We start from the raw sequence: 18,275 nt of genomic DNA on the forward strand, positions 1-18,275 counted from the left end.
AGCATTTCCCCTTCCCGTCTGGATAGAGCTTTCTCTCTGGTCTTCTCCTCTACCCGTCTCGTCCTCCCTCTCCCGTTCTATCCTCTTTCTCGCTCCACGAGCTTGCGTGCGCGGCAAGGGACGGGAGCGGCAGGGCTCCGCGGTGATTTTCGGAGCGGAGAATCCGTCGACGTCGAATACCCGGGTGAGTAAATTGTCTCGCGTTGCGATAATGACGATCGTCTTCGGGAATTCGGAGGAACGTCGCAGCCCGTGAGGAGCAGGCGAAAGTTTCGGTCGGTTCTCGCTACGCGTAAGCTCGAGCCGGTTGGCTCCGTTCGCCAGCCAGCCAGCCAGCCAGCCAAGAGTATCGATTCGAGCCGGCGCGTCGCTTCTCTCGGGCGAAACCGCCCTCGCAACACGTCGCGCGTCCGCGAGCCGCCGTTCTCGTGCCGGGGGTGGTGTTCGCCGCAGGTAAAGGATTTTCTCCGTGCGAGCCCGGCAGTGCCCGACGACGAGGAAGCCGGCCATTACGTTACGTGCCGGTCACGTTGCGTTTGATTAAGCGCCGCGAATTTCTTGGGTGCCGTGATTCCTCGACGAAAATTCTTGGTGCAGGTCGGGGGTGCGTCGTTGCGATCGATCGATCGGGGAACAGTCGATCGGTAAGTGGTACCAACTCGAGGGTAACTCGGGTTTTTAACCTCATTGCGCGATATGTCGTAATCATCGCGTCATTTAATCGCATCTCTCATCGAATTTGCAATGTCTTCTCTTCTCCCTGAAATGTATTAAAGAGTAGCTTTACGATCGAGTTACACGACCATACGTACGAGCGGAAAGGGGGTAGCGAAAGGGGTAGCTGATAGTAATATTTTTGGTAATTTCGAATGGATATCTCTCCGATGATGATACCTCAAAGGTGCGACGTTTCGGAGTAATCGCCGTGCGATCGCTACTGAGAAATGGCCGCCTTCGTGGGGCTGTGACTATTATTAGAAAAGGCAGGAGGTAGCCGGTACGCGTTACGGTAAGACTTGCAACGCGAAAAGCGAACGAAGTGAAAATCAATGCGCAACTGATTGCACGATACTGATTTTCTATTCTGATTTATCGCTACCCACGTTGACTGATTTGATTTTCAATTACATAATATATTTTCCCGATGTAAATAATAGTTACAAGATACGCAGATTTTACATAAATAATTTTAACGGATTGTTAAAATTGTCTTCTATACTTTCCTAAATTATAATCCTTATCTCTTTTAGTCGCAGAAAGAAAGTTTAGTTACGTGGTCAAGGCTAATTTCGATCTAATTAATAATTTGCCATGTAATTCAACTTAGCCAACCCTGAACTCTACATTGTGAGTCGTATAAAAAAGTCTGATAAAAATAAAAATTAAATCTTTCATAGCACAATGTGTACATCGTACTTATATTTATCCCAAAATATTAATATAAATTTTTTATTTCCTAACCGCTGGATAATTACATAATTAATTTTCTTGAAAAATAAAATAATGACGTATTTTTTATTGAAATTAAGCGGAAATTTCTTATCGAACATTGTAATATTTATTTAATTAAACCCTTAATGTTTATCAATTACGCGAGGCATCGTGAGTTTTAACACACCCTATACTAAATCGAGATTGCTAGGACAGCATCGTACACCCTTTATTGATCTAAAAGGCGGACTTGCGGGACGGATTACCTGGGCCGCGACATACGATTTGAGTTCATTGGAACGCGGTCGGCTCCCCTAAACAGTCTCCCTTGAATTGGTGTAATCGAGCCGCAAAATTGTTTTTCCGTGACGGATTGCGATCACCTCGGCGGATAAATCCGGGAAATAACCGCGCACGCTCGATCCGATACCACTCATATTTATACACATACGTCGAGAGAGAGAGAGAGAGAGGGGGAGGAGAGAGAGTTCACGAGCCCTGCGTAGGTCTCTCCTTGAAACGAATCAATACCTTTTGTAGCTTACGAAAGGTCCTCCATGCTCGTGCGTCAATATTTATCGTCCGTTTAATATCCGATCAATCTATTATGTGTGAAATTTCATTGGCGTCTCATTAAAGATGAACGTAAAAAAAATTTATATTATCAGTTACAATTGATCTCTCTTGTACGTTACATTAAGCATTAATCTAGAAAATCGTACAAAAAATCGTGTACTTAAATAAAATTAAAAGAGCAATATTTTTATTATATATTATATTTAATATTTGTCTCTAAATATAAATATGAACAGGACCTGTCTATATTTAGATACAAATATTAAGTATAATATGTATCTAACTCATGGATAATTAAAGATAATTATAATGAGACATCCGTAATGTATGTGTATATATATATATGTATATATGAGACGGATTATTACGGATTTCATTATAATTACTGTCAATTATCCATGTAAATACTAATTATGCAATTCTACATTGTATATGAAGCTGTTATTGATTATCCAATATTGATGCCTAAGTTACTACCCCTCGCGCATTAACCGAGCGAATAGCCGATAAAGGAGTATTACTGTTTACTGTCTATTTACATTATGCGGATTATTCATAAATCAACAGCTTTAGAACATTCTATAATTGAATTGTGCATAGAGGCTCAATACTAGCTTAAAGTGATTTCCCTTGAGTCTATAATGTACGACTACAGATTTATTATCGCAGAGCATGTCTATAGACAGACATTGCGCCATGGTCTATAGTCGCCATCTTATTCTACATTGGAGAACACAATGTGTTATATTAAATTATATTTAACGCAACCATTAAAGCCATTCTGAAATCGCTATACCATTCGCCATGTAACCACGATCGATATCTCACTTCTGAATTCTCGCCTCATGTCAGCAGATAGCTAGAGCCTCGACAACATGGGTAAGGAGAAGATCCACATAAACATCGTGGTGATCGGTCACGTGGACTCCGGCAAGTCCACGACGACCGGCCACCTGATTTACAAATGCGGCGGCATCGACAAGCGGACGATCGAGAAGTTCGAGAAGGAGGCGCAGGAGATGGGCAAGGGCTCGTTCAAGTACGCCTGGGTGCTGGATAAGCTCAAGGCGGAGCGCGAGCGCGGCATCACCATCGACATCGCCCTGTGGAAGTTCGAGACGGCCAAGTACTACGTCACCATCATCGACGCCCCCGGTCACCGTGACTTCATCAAGAACATGATCACCGGCACCAGCCAGGCGGACTGCGCGGTGCTGATTGTCGCGGCTGGTATCGGCGAGTTCGAGGCCGGTATCTCGAAGAACGGACAGACCCGCGAGCACGCTCTGCTCGCCTTCACGTTGGGCGTGAAGCAACTGATTGTCGGCGTTAACAAGATGGACATGACCGACCCGCCATACTCGGAGACGCGCTTCGAGGAGATCAAAAAGGAGGTGTCGTCGTACATCAAGAAGATCGGCTACAATACCGCCTCGGTCGCCTTTGTGCCGATCTCCGGCTGGCACGGTGACAATATGCTCGAGCCGTCCCCGAAGACACCCTGGTACAAGGGCTGGAAGGTGGAGCGTAAAGATGGCAATGCCGACGGCAAGACGCTTATCGAAGCGCTCGATGCCATTCTACCGCCCTCCAGACCGACTGACAAGGCCCTACGGCTTCCGCTTCAAGATGTCTACAAAATTGGCGGTATCGGAACGGTACCCGTCGGCCGCGTAGAGACCGGAATATTGAAGCCAGGTTATTATATAAATTTTAATAATTTCGCGCGGTTTGGAAAATAATCCTAAAAAGATGTTTATTTTATCAGATATTTTCATTTTTAACTAAAAATAATCTAAATAAAAAAATCGAAAATCTTGTGTTAATTAGAAAACACTAGCAGTACATGAAGAATTAGATTGTAAATTATTAGAAACACATAAAAAATATAATTGTATTTTTTTATATATATTTATACTTATATGTTCATATTAATTTGATTCGTTATAATTTAAATTTTATAAATCTTTGAGAAATTTTTCAGAGAGCTTTATCAAATTATTCTAACAGAAATATTAAATCTTAATAATCATTCAATTATAACAAATCACATTTAATATTTATATCTATTTGATTCTTAAATAGTGACTGTTATTATTCATTTAATCGCCTTTATTTTAAAGGGACTATAAGGGAATATAAAATCTTACACATTTTTAAGGTATGCTGGTAACGTTCGCGCCAGCGGCTCTGACCACTGAGGTGAAATCCGTCGAGATGCATCACGAGGCTCTGACGGAGGCTTTGCCTGGCGATAACGTCGGCTTCAACGTGAAGAACATCTCCGTGAAGGAGCTGAGGCGTGGTTACGTCGCCGGCGATTCCAAGAATCAGCCGCCGCGCGGTGCCGCTGATTTCACTGCTCAAGTGATCGTCCTGAATCATCCGGGACAGATCAGCAACGGCTACACGCCAGTGCTCGATTGTCACACCGCTCACATCGCCTGCAAATTCGCTGAAATTAAGGAGAAATGCGACCGTCGTACCGGCAAGACCACCGAGGAAAATCCGAAGAGCATAAAAAGCGGCGACGCCGCCATTGTGATGCTGCAGCCGACCAAGCCGATGTGCGTCGAGGCCTTCCAGGAGTTTCCACCCCTGGGCCGCTTTGCGGTCCGCGACATGCGTCAAACCGTTGCCGTGGGTGTTATCAAGGTACGGGGAAATCTCCCCTTATCTCAAAATTTTTTTAAGTAAAAAATCTGAGAATAATTTTAAACGTAGTCGCAAAACTCTTATCTCTCTTCTTCTCACTATTTAGATTTCCATTCTCCAAAAGATATAGTATAACTATAAATTTATTACTTTTTAATAAAATTATTACTTGAAACTATTTAATAAATTTATTACTTGGAAATTCACTTCTATTTTTAGTTCTTCTATCATAACAGTAGTCATCCAATTTTTTCATTTAATAAATAACTGCATATCTAAAATGATTCTTGACTTGTATTTTTAATGACTTGTATTTTATGACTTGTATTTTTAATATTTTATGTTTTTTTTGTTATGGCATATCCATATTCTGTATATAGCTCAAAATTAAATAATTGTTTTAAAATTTAATATTTTTTAATATTATTTGTAGAGATAAATTTTTTTGTATATATATTCTCAAGTTTGATTCATAAAGCAAACTAATTACCGATTATTGTTTCAAGATAGATCAACGTCACGATGTAATCACTTAGCGATTCGTAATGCTTCCTCCGCAGAGCGTCACCTTCAAAGACACCCAGGGCAAGGTAACAAAGGCCGCGGAGAAAGCCCAGAAGAAAAAGTAACCATCAAGCTTCCTCGGAAGCTCGCAGTCCGCCGGCTGGTGCCCTGTGGCAGCAGGCGTCCCCGTGCAGCAGCTGGGACCCACCGTCAGGACGCAGCATGCCGCCGCGGTGGCTGCCCCGCTCGACTCATACTCGTCGATTAATACCAAAAGTCATAAGATGTTGTGCTTACCCCCGTTACATTACCCGGTAGTGTTGAACCCGCGCATCTATCCGAATCTGCACATTCAGTTCACCCACGCCCCGCGCACGCCTCACATATGCTAGGAGGAGCGTTGCCCCGCGTCTTACCGCGTTTATCATTAATTACTCGATATTGACGATATGTGTCCGGTATTTACCAGGTACTCAGTTCCCTTGGACTCTGTGTAGTTAGGTTTTTCAATTGATACAAACACCGAGCATCAACAACAACCACGGGATGTCGCGGAGATAGCCGCGCTCGGGAATCCTCCCCGCTCTCGCGAGAGGGGCGAGCGAGACAGCGGGTGCGTCGCCTTTCTCCCCACCCCCCCCTTCCCCTCGTCGGATGTCCCGTTTCTACAAGACGGAGCAGCGACGAGCACTTAACCGCGCCGCGATCGGCGACGTCGAGGCGAACGCCGCTGGCTCGCATACCCAGCAAGACTTCTCTCGATCGATTCTTTTCGAAGGGCTCGTTAAGGCTGATTTGTTCCGAGACTTGGTTGCCTCGCTCTCTGTACGATTAGTTTTATTATACTTATAAGATATTTATCTGTAGTTATATAGGGATCATTAGACTATGTTCCCTCTCTTGTCGTCGGCGAGTCGCCGGTTGCCTCCCCTCTCGAAGGAGGGAAACGATCGTCTCCTTGGAGAGGATAAGACATCCGTCGCGAATCGCCCGTGTTGATCTCGGCGCTCTCCCTCCCGCTGACCATAGACGCGCTCTATGACATTGTTTTGACCCTTAGCCAGTATTACGTTGATGTAATAAAAAAAATCTTTAATTGCATCTCCAAATCTCTTTACTTTCTCCTCGATCATGATTACCCTCTCGTAATCCCCGCCGATAGATGGCAAAATAATTATAATTAGATTTCCCGCATTGCGCAGTTACAAAATTATGAGAAATATAATATCTTTCTTCTTATCTACACCTCATCTTGATCCAAACGCGAAAGCAGACGAAGAATCCGCGTAGGCAGATATGACGTAAGACAGACATGGTTGATGCGAAAGAAGTGGGACGGGTGTCTAAGGTAAATATAATTTATTCCGCATAAATTCTTCTCCTTTCTTTTTTAAAGTTACAACTAGAGACGTGGTATGTACAAATATACTTAATGCAGTGATCTTACAAGAGTTTTTAGTGTAATGCAGGTCTTGGTCAGTCTTTAGTTGCTGAGGCCCGTTTTTGGCGGGGCATCGAGCAGACTCAATCCTCTCGCGATCGAACATGACACAGGATTATATTCGCAGAAAGAAAAAAAACGAAACACTTTCTTCGTACATAATCGGGAAATCACATAAGTGGAATTCATGAATCAATATATATCTATATATCTATATATATGCGCGCGCGCGCGCGCGCGTGTGTGTGTGTGTGTGTGTGTGTGTGTGTGTGTGTGTGTGTATGTATATATAGGCACTTTTACTCTAACTTACATCGCAAATACGGAAAATTATCGGCTCATACGAATCAATCTGGGATCTCGAAGCAAAATCATCACTCCTTCGTCTTTATTAAATCTGTTGGGTTTGATAACCATTGCCTATTGTCATGCGTTTGCTGCGTTGACCTAATAGAGATAATCTTTCCCATAGACATAACATGTGTGATTTTTCATATTTTTCACATATCTTTCCACGCGAAAAATAAAATAAAAATGAAGTTGCTTCTAGATTCCTGCCTTGTATTAAGACATAACGTGCTCCTTCGCTGAATACTCAATACAATATGTTCGATATACAACTAATTAATGATATCCGATATTTGTAAACTCACCAATATTCATACTGATTTTTTTACTAAAAAAACAATAGCAGCGCAGAAAATTCGTCAGGCAGATGGAAAATAAGCATTGAGGAAGGAGAATAGATGGAGCGAATGCGAGAACGCGAGATGAAATATCCGTTAAGGAAGAGGAAGAAAAATGGGATCTCATCATATAGGATTAACAACGAAGAAAGACACACCGAAGCCAGAATGACTTGGAGCTTCCTATCCTTAATACTCTACCTATGTACAACCCTTAACACGCTTTCTCTTTCGAATCTCGTAAATGCTAAAGCGACCCACAGCCTCGGTAAATGTACAAACATCCTCGACTTCGGCGTCTTCTACGCAACATATATCTAAAAAGCAGCCCATATACGATATAATGTTCAATTATCATTACAAATATATTTTGAGATATCGAGATATATTGTCATATATATATATATATATATATATGAGACAATATATCTCGTTATTATTCATGTCGATATCTCAAAATATAATGTGTGTGTGTGTGTGTGTGTGTGTGTGTGTGTGTGTGTGTGTGTGTGTGTGTGTGTGTGTGTGTGTGTGTGTGTGTGTGTGTGTGTGTGTGTGTGTGTGTGTGTGTGTGTGTGTGTGTGTGTGTGTGTGTGTGTGTGTGTGTGTGTGTGTGTGTGTGTGTGTACGAGATATATTTGTCGTCCAGAATTTATATATGATTTAATAATAATATTAACAATGCCAATAAATCGTCCGGATAAAAAATTTTCCACATATAATTAAATATAATTAGATATAATTATATATAAGACGTTATAAAATGTCTATCATATAATTATATATAAAGTTATACATAGCTATATGTGATTTTATATATATTTATATATAATCCACATATAATTATATATAAAAAATTTTTTCCCGGAGTACCGTATATAGGCTACTTTATTCCGTCCACCATGTATTGCGACTAATAAAATAAAAGAATCACTACCTGTGATTCTCGCGATCGTGGACGGCCTCATTGCTCCCAGTTCCATCCAATGTCTGACATATTATTATTATTATTATCATTAAAGAATTCAGGATTTCTATGATCATTCTGTATTAGGACGCTGATCAATTCACCGGTGACAATCGGAAACCGATGGATTCAGAATACATCTTCCTCGTTCACGATAGATACGAACAATCTGCTCCTGTCTCTCCTTTATGTCTGATGCTGATGAATAGGACTGTGATGCTGTGACCATACTGGCGGCGGCGAGTGATTGAAGTTAACCGATATCGTGACCGGATGTAGAACGGTGTCGGGCCCGGTGTCCGGAATGAAGCTCAAGTGGGGCCTAATCAAGGATGCCTCGACCGTCAACGGCACATAGAAGGAACCAGCATCGTGCAAAGCGAAGATCGGCACGCCGTGAGACGACGATGACGGTGGTTTGTCCAATCCAGAACCGTTCGACACCGGCGGCGAACATGACTTTACCCTCTCCGCCGAGAACCTCTGCTTGATCGAGCTCTTGAACTTGTAGTTGGTCGGCCGATCCCGACAGGAGACGGCCCCGGGCGGCGTGCTGTGCGAATGGGTGCTGTGGTTGCTGTCGTCACTTACGATCGTCGGTGGTGCCACGATCGCTGGTCGTAGCAGAGGACGTTCTGGGTCACCGAACGAGCTCACGCCCGAGCTCGAACCGTGATCCGAGTGACCGCCGTTGGGTTGGCATATCGTCGGAATGCTCGTGTGCGAGTAACCAGTGCCGTTCATCGTGCCGTTCATCACCGGCAGCTCGGGATGCGGGAAGCCCAATCGATCACCTAAAGCAAATTCGAGATATTAATGACCAGACCTCCTTTACGAACTAGAAATTATAGATTTCTCTGGAGAATACAGGCTCTATCAGTCATATTGAAATTCAGAAAATGAGATATTAACTTCACAGAGAAATCGAACATTAATTATTATTAATTTATTAATCCATAACGTGACTTTCGAGATTCTATCTAAAAAAGAATTACAATACGTTATAAAAGTTAAATATTAATTTCTTTTTTTAAAATATGGAAAACACAATGATCGATATCTATCGTAATAGACAATAGAATAAAAAAAAATTAAAATATACTGTTTATGCAATAAAAAGTTTCAAGCTGTTTGTATCTTTGACACGTACTGGTAGCTACGATCTTGTCGCAGTGCTGCTGCAGGTGGTTGATGAGCTGTACGCAAAGAGCATCCCTCGCGAAAAAACCCTCGACCTCGACGAGGAAATGCATGGTCTCGCTCAGACACTCCTGGAATCCCAGCCTGTAATGTTCCGCCGCGGTGGAAGCCGCGGTCGAATGGGACACGCTGTCTACGCTGTCTTCGGGATGCGTGTGCATCGACGTCACAGGCGAGTGCTTGGTATCTGAATACAAAAACATTGCCAATTGTGACAACTGTTGTCGCGAGTATGACGCCCGCGCTCTTGTCATTTTTAAAGAGAGAACGCGTATCTCGAATTCACAATCTACAGACAGTCCGGTTGCGGAGCGACATCGACCACTTTTATTATCAACTGGTGGAAATACAATACGCGGCATTACGTAATATACTGTCGCTTTCTAAAAATAATTTTATTTATCCGGAATAAATCCGGAATAAATCAATTAAACGCGCGAACTCACCTTGCCGAAGACCTTGGAGATGCTTCATATGGCGAATTGCCATCTCAATGATTTCCGTCTTTTCGACTCTGCCCCGACCCTTCTTCAAGTATTCCGCCGGTATGAGTCTGCTGAGATCGGCCAGGCAGTTGTTCATGCGATCTCTTCGACGTTTCTCAATGATCCTATGTGACATCGGATCTTGCTGTAACAAACACAAACACGATCCAATTATTGGCGGAACGTCTGAATAATAGTACCCCAAAGGGCGTTTTTTTACTCTAAAATATCATGTAATCAATATTGTGTCATTAATTTTGCAAAAAACGAAGTAATTAATACGCGGACAAAATTTCAAATTAATAAAATAATTGTTCTTCGAAATAATAAATTGTAATTTCATCAGCTTCATTGTAATTTAAATATATTTAAAACAATAGAAATACATTCCTGAAACAATTCTGAAAAAGTAATAAAACGTACAAATATACGACAAATATTTTTTTCGACAACATTCACGCGAATCGATACGTTTGACATTTTCCTCGTCTTGCAGTAGTAACGGTCAAGCTACAATCAGACGCGAACCGCTCGCCTTATATATTCCATACATAATCTCTCACTAATTAATATAAGAGGCATTTAAATCGGTCCTTATAAAAGGATAAATAAAGAAATTTTTACGATTTATTATCCCAATCCAATCGTAATGCGAAAATAAAATGCGATCTCGCAATCTTGAACAATCTCTACTGGCAACTCATGGATATCTTGAAACAATGCCACGAGAGAGAAAGATCATAATTATACTATCGCGCACGAATTAAAGCACGTTATCGTCTTTAAAGGTCACGTTGCGATCCGCTGCGAGCGCAATTATCTGTACGTGCCGCGTGTCACGATCTCGAGGCACGTATCGTGGTTAGTTAGGTAACCGCTTAATTCGCCGAAATGTTGCTCTATCGCGCGAATATGCGGAAAGATAACGTCGAACGATCAGGAACGAAGTAACGTGATGTAATGGAAAAATCTCGTGATCGTGACAATCAAATTGCGGACGATACGCGCGAGGACCGATTCTCCGATAATCTTAATTTTCAAAGGCGAGCTCTTTAAATGAACTGAAATAAGCGCGTACGAGCGAGCCACTGAATGGATCTTTCAATAACGATTGAAAATTTCATGCAATTTATAATTCACTTTACAAGACTCTCTTAAAACGCTCCAGTTAAATTTCCATACTGATGACGTTATTCACTCTCATTTTAAAAACAGTAAAATCTTCCATATTTTTTTTTCTTTTATTTCTAAGTAAATTATCAGATCACGTCAGATCATAATCTTATGTAACTACACTCTTGCTTAAAAGCCCGAGTCTTCACTTTGAAAACAAACAGCATTTTTTACTCTCGTATGTAATCATAATTTGCTCTCCTTAAGATAATCGATGCGACGCAAGCCGCTTTATAACGCCGCTCGAACGCTTTTCGAATTTACAAAATAAATTTACAAGAGAATGGAACGCACGATCTTTCCCGCAATTATGCATTTCAAATAGCAAATGAACAAAAGCGAGACGCCACAATGAAGTCTTCAGTCCCACGTTAATTTAACGCGAACCATTCGAACGATAGCAACGTAACGCCCGTTCTTGGCACGTGGCCAACAGGAGCTTTTCCATGAAACCCATTCATGCCAATGAAATTACGCAAGCGGTCGGCGCATACGTCGGGAACGCGATCGGAATATGCGAGAAAAACAGAATGACCCGAAAAACCATAAATCAGGACGAAGGGATGAAATAGTGGCTTTCCCAAATGACAGAATTCTACGGGAGGCCGAAATCCAGCAGATTTCTCTCCGAACGAAAACCCAATCAAACGCAATCTTTTCCAAAAAATATATCAGTTAATTAAATATCGCTGCGAAATTAGAAGAAATTAGAGGAGTCAGCTCCAGATTGGACGAAAAAAATGCATTCCGACAGCATTTTCTCCATCGCGTTACTATAAGATGCAAGTGGAAAGGAACGGGATATCGATTTCGCTCAAGATTCAGATTGGCGGAAGCGTATTCACCTCTTTATTCAAGCAACGCCTCTTCCTCGGTGGCGGCGAATGCACCGATGTATCGACGTGGCTGTTCGTCGGGTAATACTGCATGTTCAGAATGTTATCCATACTATGCGTGACCATCCTGCCTTCAATGGCAAAACACGAGATGAAAGGGATATCTACTTGTCTAATCTTCTTTACACAAAATTCAGTTTCGCTGCAGATCACGCTCCGTAGTTTTAAGATGATCCTTTTGCCTTCTCTTTCGAAAAATGTTCTCGATATGCGTGTACCATTTAAAAGTAAACTTTTTTTATGTCAAACAGGCTGAAAACCGAATATCGTCTAGTCCACTAGCTCGAGTTCACTTTCAACGCGATCCTCCCGTGAGGAAAGTCAAATTCTGAATTGCTCCTTTCTCGGCAAAAATTCGTAAGCCGTATTACAGAGTTTGTAACAGTAACAGTTATCCCACACACAATGTTATCCAGTTCGAATAGATTTCCACCATGGAGGAATGTTCTATATTTCTTACTTTCCAACTTGTATCCTTCGATATTATCAATCAGGTGTTATTATTCAAATTATTATTATACAAAAGCGTATTCAATAAAGTATTATTATTTAAACGTATGTTATAAACCACAGTCCGACACGCTTAATGATATTACAACATATTTATTTACACACGACTTTTTTTTTTATTTAAAGATATATCTACGTCTTTATATATTTCTTTTAAATTATTCGAAGCAACATGCGATTATCGAAGATAAGCTCAGATGAGAGATTAGCCGCTCTCCACTCGACACTCGGGACGAACGCCTTCTCGCGCCTTCTCTCGTTATCGAACAACTGTGCTGCGTGCTGTGCGTGCTCGCGAATCGCAGGCGCGACGACGACTACGAGACGCGAGCGGCGACGCTTGCCGTTTCCTCAGCCACCAGGAGGGAGACGTCACGTCACGTAGTGCCGCACCGCACCGCGCCAACGACGAGAAGGCATCACGTGTCAGAAACGCGATGCATTACGCCCAACACGTGAGGCAACACGCGCCTCCACCGCGCCAGCAAAGCCGCGCCGACGGCGCGCAGCGGAACCCGATGGTCTCACTTCTGTTTCTGGCTTCGACTACAACGAAGACCTCGCCAAGAATTTCCGCAGCACATATTCTACTATTTGAGCATGCAAATTTTCCTCCTCTAATTTTCTATCGATTTTCCCACAGAATTTTCCAGTTATCTTACTGTCGCACGTACGAACCGATAAAATGTATATAAGTAAATTTTGATAAATAACATACAAACGGCAAAATGGAAAAATTTAGCAAAAAAAACAAATATCTTCATTATGCTGCAATTTTCCCATAGATGTATAAAACAAATACTAAACTAGAGAAATATAATATGTACATTAAAATTATAGAACACAATATAAAAATGCGTGAAAATCTGATAAAATGTATATAAGTAATATACATAAAATGTAAACAATATAGGATATAAAAATCAAAACGTAAAGATATCTGTGGAATTAATTGTCATTTCAATTATGCTCAGATTTAGTGATTTTCGATATTGATACAATACATATACATTATACATATATAATATCTCAAAAACAAGCATTAGTAGACATATTAAAATATAGCACTATATGTATATGAATATATGCATGAATATGTATATGTACAGTGTACAAATATGTATGTATATATGATGTACGTACATAATTACATGTGTTATACATTTTATAATACAAGATGATAATATATTCAATATTACCTATGTTATATAAAAATTACATACAAATGATAAAGCATTTAATTCAATGTAATTCTAATACAACAATTTCTATTCGATACAAATTTTTCTATCTGCTTACAGAAAAGCTACAATTGTACAAATATATTGTAAGCAAACACTCTATATATGTTTAGATTCATTTTATTCCTCTACATCGTGTTATAAATAATGTATTTGATATTGTCATCATTATTGTCATAATAAAAAAACTATATGAAACTTTTCCGTTTAACAGTAAATGAATATTTTCATCAAAATTTGATTGATGTTTATCTCGTGTTTATTTCATGTAATTATTCATTAAATATATAAATTAATGTGTATACGATATTTTTTATTTCACTTAAATTTTTTAAACCCGACTATGCTTACTCAAAGAAAAATTTCTCGTTGAAAAATATTTTATTATCTTATTTCTTGTCTTAAGTTTGCTAAATTGATTTTTTCTTTTCACAGAATTCTCACTGTTCACTTAGACACTGTATTCCGCGTCTCCGATACGAAATAAGTAAGCATAAAAGTAAGTTCTATTGGGAATCTCGATATTATATTTATGTCATTATTGTGTATCGTTTCGTATGTCGACATAAATATAGACCTATTTAAATTTAACATGAAATTAACAGTAGAGTACCACATAAAAGAACAGCACTAAAAGAAAATACAGAAAATGTTACGAAAAATGATGTAGTATCCACAAATGTATTAAATTTACATATGTGTTGAATATATTTATATGGCACAAAGATTCAACAAATCATTTTTAAAATATAGAATCCATTATGTAGAGACTGGCCTATTCATACAACTTGAAGTAGATTTATCATAATAATTTTATAAAAAATGAATTAATGTATAAAAAATCGTGTAAGTAAATAAACAATATTATTACACTACTTAATTTGTTTCTATTTAAAATAAGAGTACGATAACACTAGCAAGTTTCTAACTGCTTTTTAACAAATACTCATGGCACTTAAACGATGAAAATCAACATCTAAAGTTATTATTACTATTTCCTACTTCTGTAAATCTCTGCAGAATCGCTATATTTATGATTGCGCCATTTGATTTCTCAACTTCTCTTAATTTCCTATCAATGTTCAATATAACTTTCCGGTTATTTGTCAATCATATAAACAAACAGATGACAAAACATATACAAGTAATTTTTACAAACGAGAATCTCTCAAAAAAAATTGGCAAAAAAGTAAAATGTAAATATCTTTATTGTGTTGTAATTTTCCCATAGATGTATAAAACAAATACCAAATTAGAGAAATATAATACATTAAAATTATAGTGAAGCAGAATATAAAAATGCGTAAAACACGATATGTATAAAATGTAAACAATAAGATATAAAAAATCAAAATGTAAAGATATCTGTAAACTTAACTGTCATTTCAATTATGCACAGTTTTAGTAATTTTCGATGTTGATACAACTGACATACATAATATACACATACAATATTTCAAAAATAAGCATTAATTTTAAGTATTAAAATATAGCACTATATATAGATATATGCATGTATATGTACAATGTATAAATATGTACATATAGTGTACAAATATGAATAATGTATATGTATAAATGTATATCTAAATGTATATGATGTACGTATATGTGTAATTGTTATACATTTTATAATACACGATGATAATATACTTAATATTACCTATGTTATATAAAAATTAGATACAAATGATAAAACATCTAATTCAATCTAATTCTAATACAACAATTTCTATTCCATACAAATTTTTCTATTTGCTTATAGAAAAGTTACAATTGTGAGCAGGCGTCCTATATATGCAGGTTTCTGAATTATTAATGAAGAGTCTTTCTTGTAAAACTTTCAATTCTCTTCAAAATAAATAAGTTAAAACTAATGCACATGAAAATATCAAGGTTTGATATCTTCAAGGTCCTTGTATCTTCCATATAAGAATATACATCACACATATATGCATATTATAATAATAATAATATTGCTATCACTGCTTTATCATTGTGCGTCAATTAAAACAATTACAAACTATCATTAATACTTAATGCAATAATAATTAATGCTAGTAAAAAAATCGATTCACTAAAACATTTAAAAAATATTCTCAAAATAGAAGTTTTCAAATATCAAGTTTTTGATAATGTTAATATATATTGTAAATCGTATTATCGTGATTGTTAATCCAACTCTGCAATATGCAAATGAACTCAGGAATTAAATAAATTCAAACAATAACGCGAACAAAAACAAAATTCAATGGTTAGATATAATCTCCAAGGTAGGACTAAAATAAAGTCTTGTAGAAAATTTGGATAATAAGGAATACGCTTTATAGAATTGTTCATATATCCATAAAATATGAATATACGATCAAACGTACTGTATAGCCCAAACGATTTTATAGAATAATTCAAACAAGGATTTCCACAATGGGCGCAATATTTCATATCAAATAAATGTCTAATTATCTTCTTTGATATTGGTAATTCACCTGCAAAATCAGATTGCCTCCTACAAAAAACACTTGAATAATAATTTTGTCCTATATATTACATATCATAATAAGACAAAATATATAAACAATAAAATAAAATAGCAAACCATTGTTTTATAACTATTCTGGCTGAAAATTCAAAGAGACTTTGTGGCATTAATGGAATCACTATTTCCCTCGGAGAATAATTAAGTGGATTATCCTCAATATTTAGATAGAAATTAGATTTAAAAATACTAACTGGCAAATACACCAATTCGTTATTTGATACGTTTAAATTCCTTAAATTTCTTAGAAATCCTATAGCTTGTGGTAAATATGTCAGTCTATTATAACTAATGTACAACTTTTCTAACTTTCTTAACATCATAATTTGTATCGGTAATACAGTCAACTATAAATAACAATAAATTATTAATAATAATAATAATAATAATTAAGAATTATTTCGCAGACGACATAGAATGTTATTTAATAACATGATAAAAAACGATAACTATAAATTGATAACTACATACCAAATTTCTTGACAAATTTAGATATATTAGATTGTTTCTTATAGCAATTTGTTCTAACCAAAGCCATTCATGGTTATTGTAATATCCAAGAAAATTATTTGATAAATCAAGCTGCTCAAGACATGGTAAATTACCAATTTCCTTTGACAAGGCAAAAATAATACTATTTTGCACATTTATATATTTTAGAAATCGATACGTTGCGATATTATTTAAGCTACTAGTTCGTAGAAGTCTGTTTGCATACAATTCTACAATTATCCTCTTTTTCAAATTCCTCATCCTCTCTTCCAAATATTTCTTAATTCGTCTTTTTGCAAAGATTTTACTTGCATTTTGAAATAAGTGAAATAATATGAGGCTCACGATATTCATACTGCAATTTAACATCCAAAGATAATTTTTCAGTGATTAGATCTATTTATGTTTATTTAATTTTTCTAAATTATGTTGTTTGTATTATATTTGATATAGTCATCATTACAAAATGAGAAAATCATATTAAACTTTCAACTTTCCGTTTTCAGCAAGTGAGCATTTTCGTCAAAATTTATGTTTATTTCACGTAGTTATTCACTAAGTACATTAATAGGTACAAAATACTTTTTATTTTTTTTAATTTTATAAAATCAAATTAGATTTTAATTAGATTAAACAATTTTTGGCAAAATTTTGTATTACCTTTTTTTCTACCGCGTTTGCAAAAAATAGTACGATAGTCGTTTCTCTCTCCACAAAATTTCTACAATTATTAATTTAGAATACTGTGTTGTCTCGTGTCTTCAATACGAATGTAGATAAATGTAAATTCTATTGAGAATCTCGATATTATGTTTATGTCTTTATTATTTATCATTTCGTATATCGACATAAATATAGACCTATTTAAATTTAAAATGAGATTAACAGTTGAATGTCACATAAAGGAACAGAATTAAAAGAAAATAAAAAAATGTTACGATAAATGATGTAGCGTATACAGATATATTAAATTTATGTGTTGAATACATTTATATGCCATAAAGATTTAACAAACCATTTTTAAAATGTATCCATTACGTAGAGAATGTCCATTCTCATTCAATTCGAAGTAGATTTATCATAATAATTTTATAAAAAATGAATTAATGTATAAAAAATCGTGTAAGTAAATAAACAATATTATTACACTACTTAATTTGTTTCTATTTAAAATAAGAGTACGATAACACTAGCAAGTTTCTAACTGCTTTTTAACAAATACTCATGGCACTTAAACGATGAAAATCAACATCTAAAGTTATTATTACTATTTCCTACTTCTGTAAATCTCTGCAGAATCGCTATATTTATGATTGCGCCATTTGATTTCTCAACTTCTCTTAATTTCCTATCAATGTTCAATATAACTTTCCGGTTATTTGTCAATCATATAAACAAACAGATGACAAAACATATACAAGTAATTTTTACAAACGAGAATCTCTCAAAAAAAATTGGCAAAAAAGTAAAATGTAAATATCT

At 37.1% G+C, this 18,275-nt stretch overlaps 2 protein-coding genes and 1 long non-coding RNA gene across 7 annotated transcripts in view; 1 reads left to right on the forward strand and 2 right to left on the reverse strand.

Annotated features, from left to right (window-relative positions):
- The first annotated feature begins 44 nt into the window (after window positions 1–44).
- Ef-1a-f1 (translation elongation factor eEF-1 alpha chain) lies at window positions 45–6,267 on the forward strand. 4 transcript variants are annotated; one of them, XM_011632963.3, is made up of 4 exons: window positions 45–184; window positions 2,860–3,705; window positions 4,169–4,662; window positions 5,223–6,267. In XM_011632963.3, the coding sequence occupies exons 2-4, from the start codon at window positions 2,883–2,885 to the stop codon at window positions 5,289–5,291; spliced, it is 1,386 nt and encodes a 461-aa protein (XP_011631265.1). In that variant the 5' UTR covers window positions 45–184; window positions 2,860–2,882; the 3' UTR covers window positions 5,292–6,267. The 4 variants fall into 4 exon arrangements, with proteins under 4 accessions (XP_011631265.1, XP_011631263.1, XP_011631264.1 ...); XM_011632961.3 differs by having other exon boundaries at window positions 47–184; window positions 2,863–3,705; XM_011632962.2 differs by lacking the exon at window positions 45–184 and adding an exon at window positions 239–644 and having other exon boundaries at window positions 2,863–3,705.
- A 241-nt stretch (window positions 6,268–6,508) lies between these two features.
- Window positions 6,509–18,275, reverse strand: part of cwo (transcription factor cwo) — a 53,949-nt gene continuing 42,182 nt past the window's right edge. Inside the window, exons 1-4 of one of the 2 annotated variants that reach the window (XM_011632959.3) lie at window positions 11,964–12,978; window positions 9,907–10,090; window positions 9,411–9,647; window positions 6,509–9,054 (exon numbers count right to left, since the gene is read on the reverse strand). In XM_011632959.3, coding sequence (XP_011631261.2) covers window positions 8,447–9,054; window positions 9,411–9,647; window positions 9,907–10,090; window positions 11,964–12,080 — 1,146 coding nt within the window. In that variant the 5' untranslated portion in view covers window positions 12,081–12,978 and the 3' untranslated portion in view covers window positions 6,509–8,446. Of the gene's footprint in view, window positions 9,055–9,410; window positions 9,648–9,906; window positions 10,091–11,963; window positions 12,979–18,275 lie in introns of those variants that run through there. The other variant, XM_089079447.1, reaches the window with a different exon arrangement.
- Window positions 14,958–17,441, reverse strand: LOC148935962 (uncharacterized). Its single transcript, XR_016139845.1, has 2 exons — window positions 16,773–17,441; window positions 14,958–16,648 (listed from the first exon to the last, which is right to left on the reverse strand). It is a non-coding gene; the product is annotated as an uncharacterized LOC148935962 (long non-coding RNA).

This window comes from Pogonomyrmex barbatus, unplaced genomic scaffold (assembly GCF_055798465.1).
Source record: "Pogonomyrmex barbatus isolate J1 unplaced genomic scaffold, ASM5579846v1 scaffold3, whole genome shotgun sequence".
NCBI lineage: Eukaryota > Metazoa > Arthropoda > Insecta > Hymenoptera > Formicidae > Pogonomyrmex > Pogonomyrmex barbatus.

Coding starts and splice junctions, on each gene's coding strand:
- Ef-1a-f1 (XM_011632963.3), top strand. CDS start 2,883: ATGGGTAAGGAGAAGATCCACATAAACATCGTGGTGATCGGTCACGTG. Junction 3,706..4,168: donor GACCGGAATATTGAAGCCAG/GTTATTATATAA, acceptor CACATTTTTAAG/GTATGCTGGTAACGTTCGCG. Junction 4,663..5,222: donor TTGCCGTGGGTGTTATCAAG/GTACGGGGAAAT, acceptor CTTCCTCCGCAG/AGCGTCACCTTCAAAGACAC.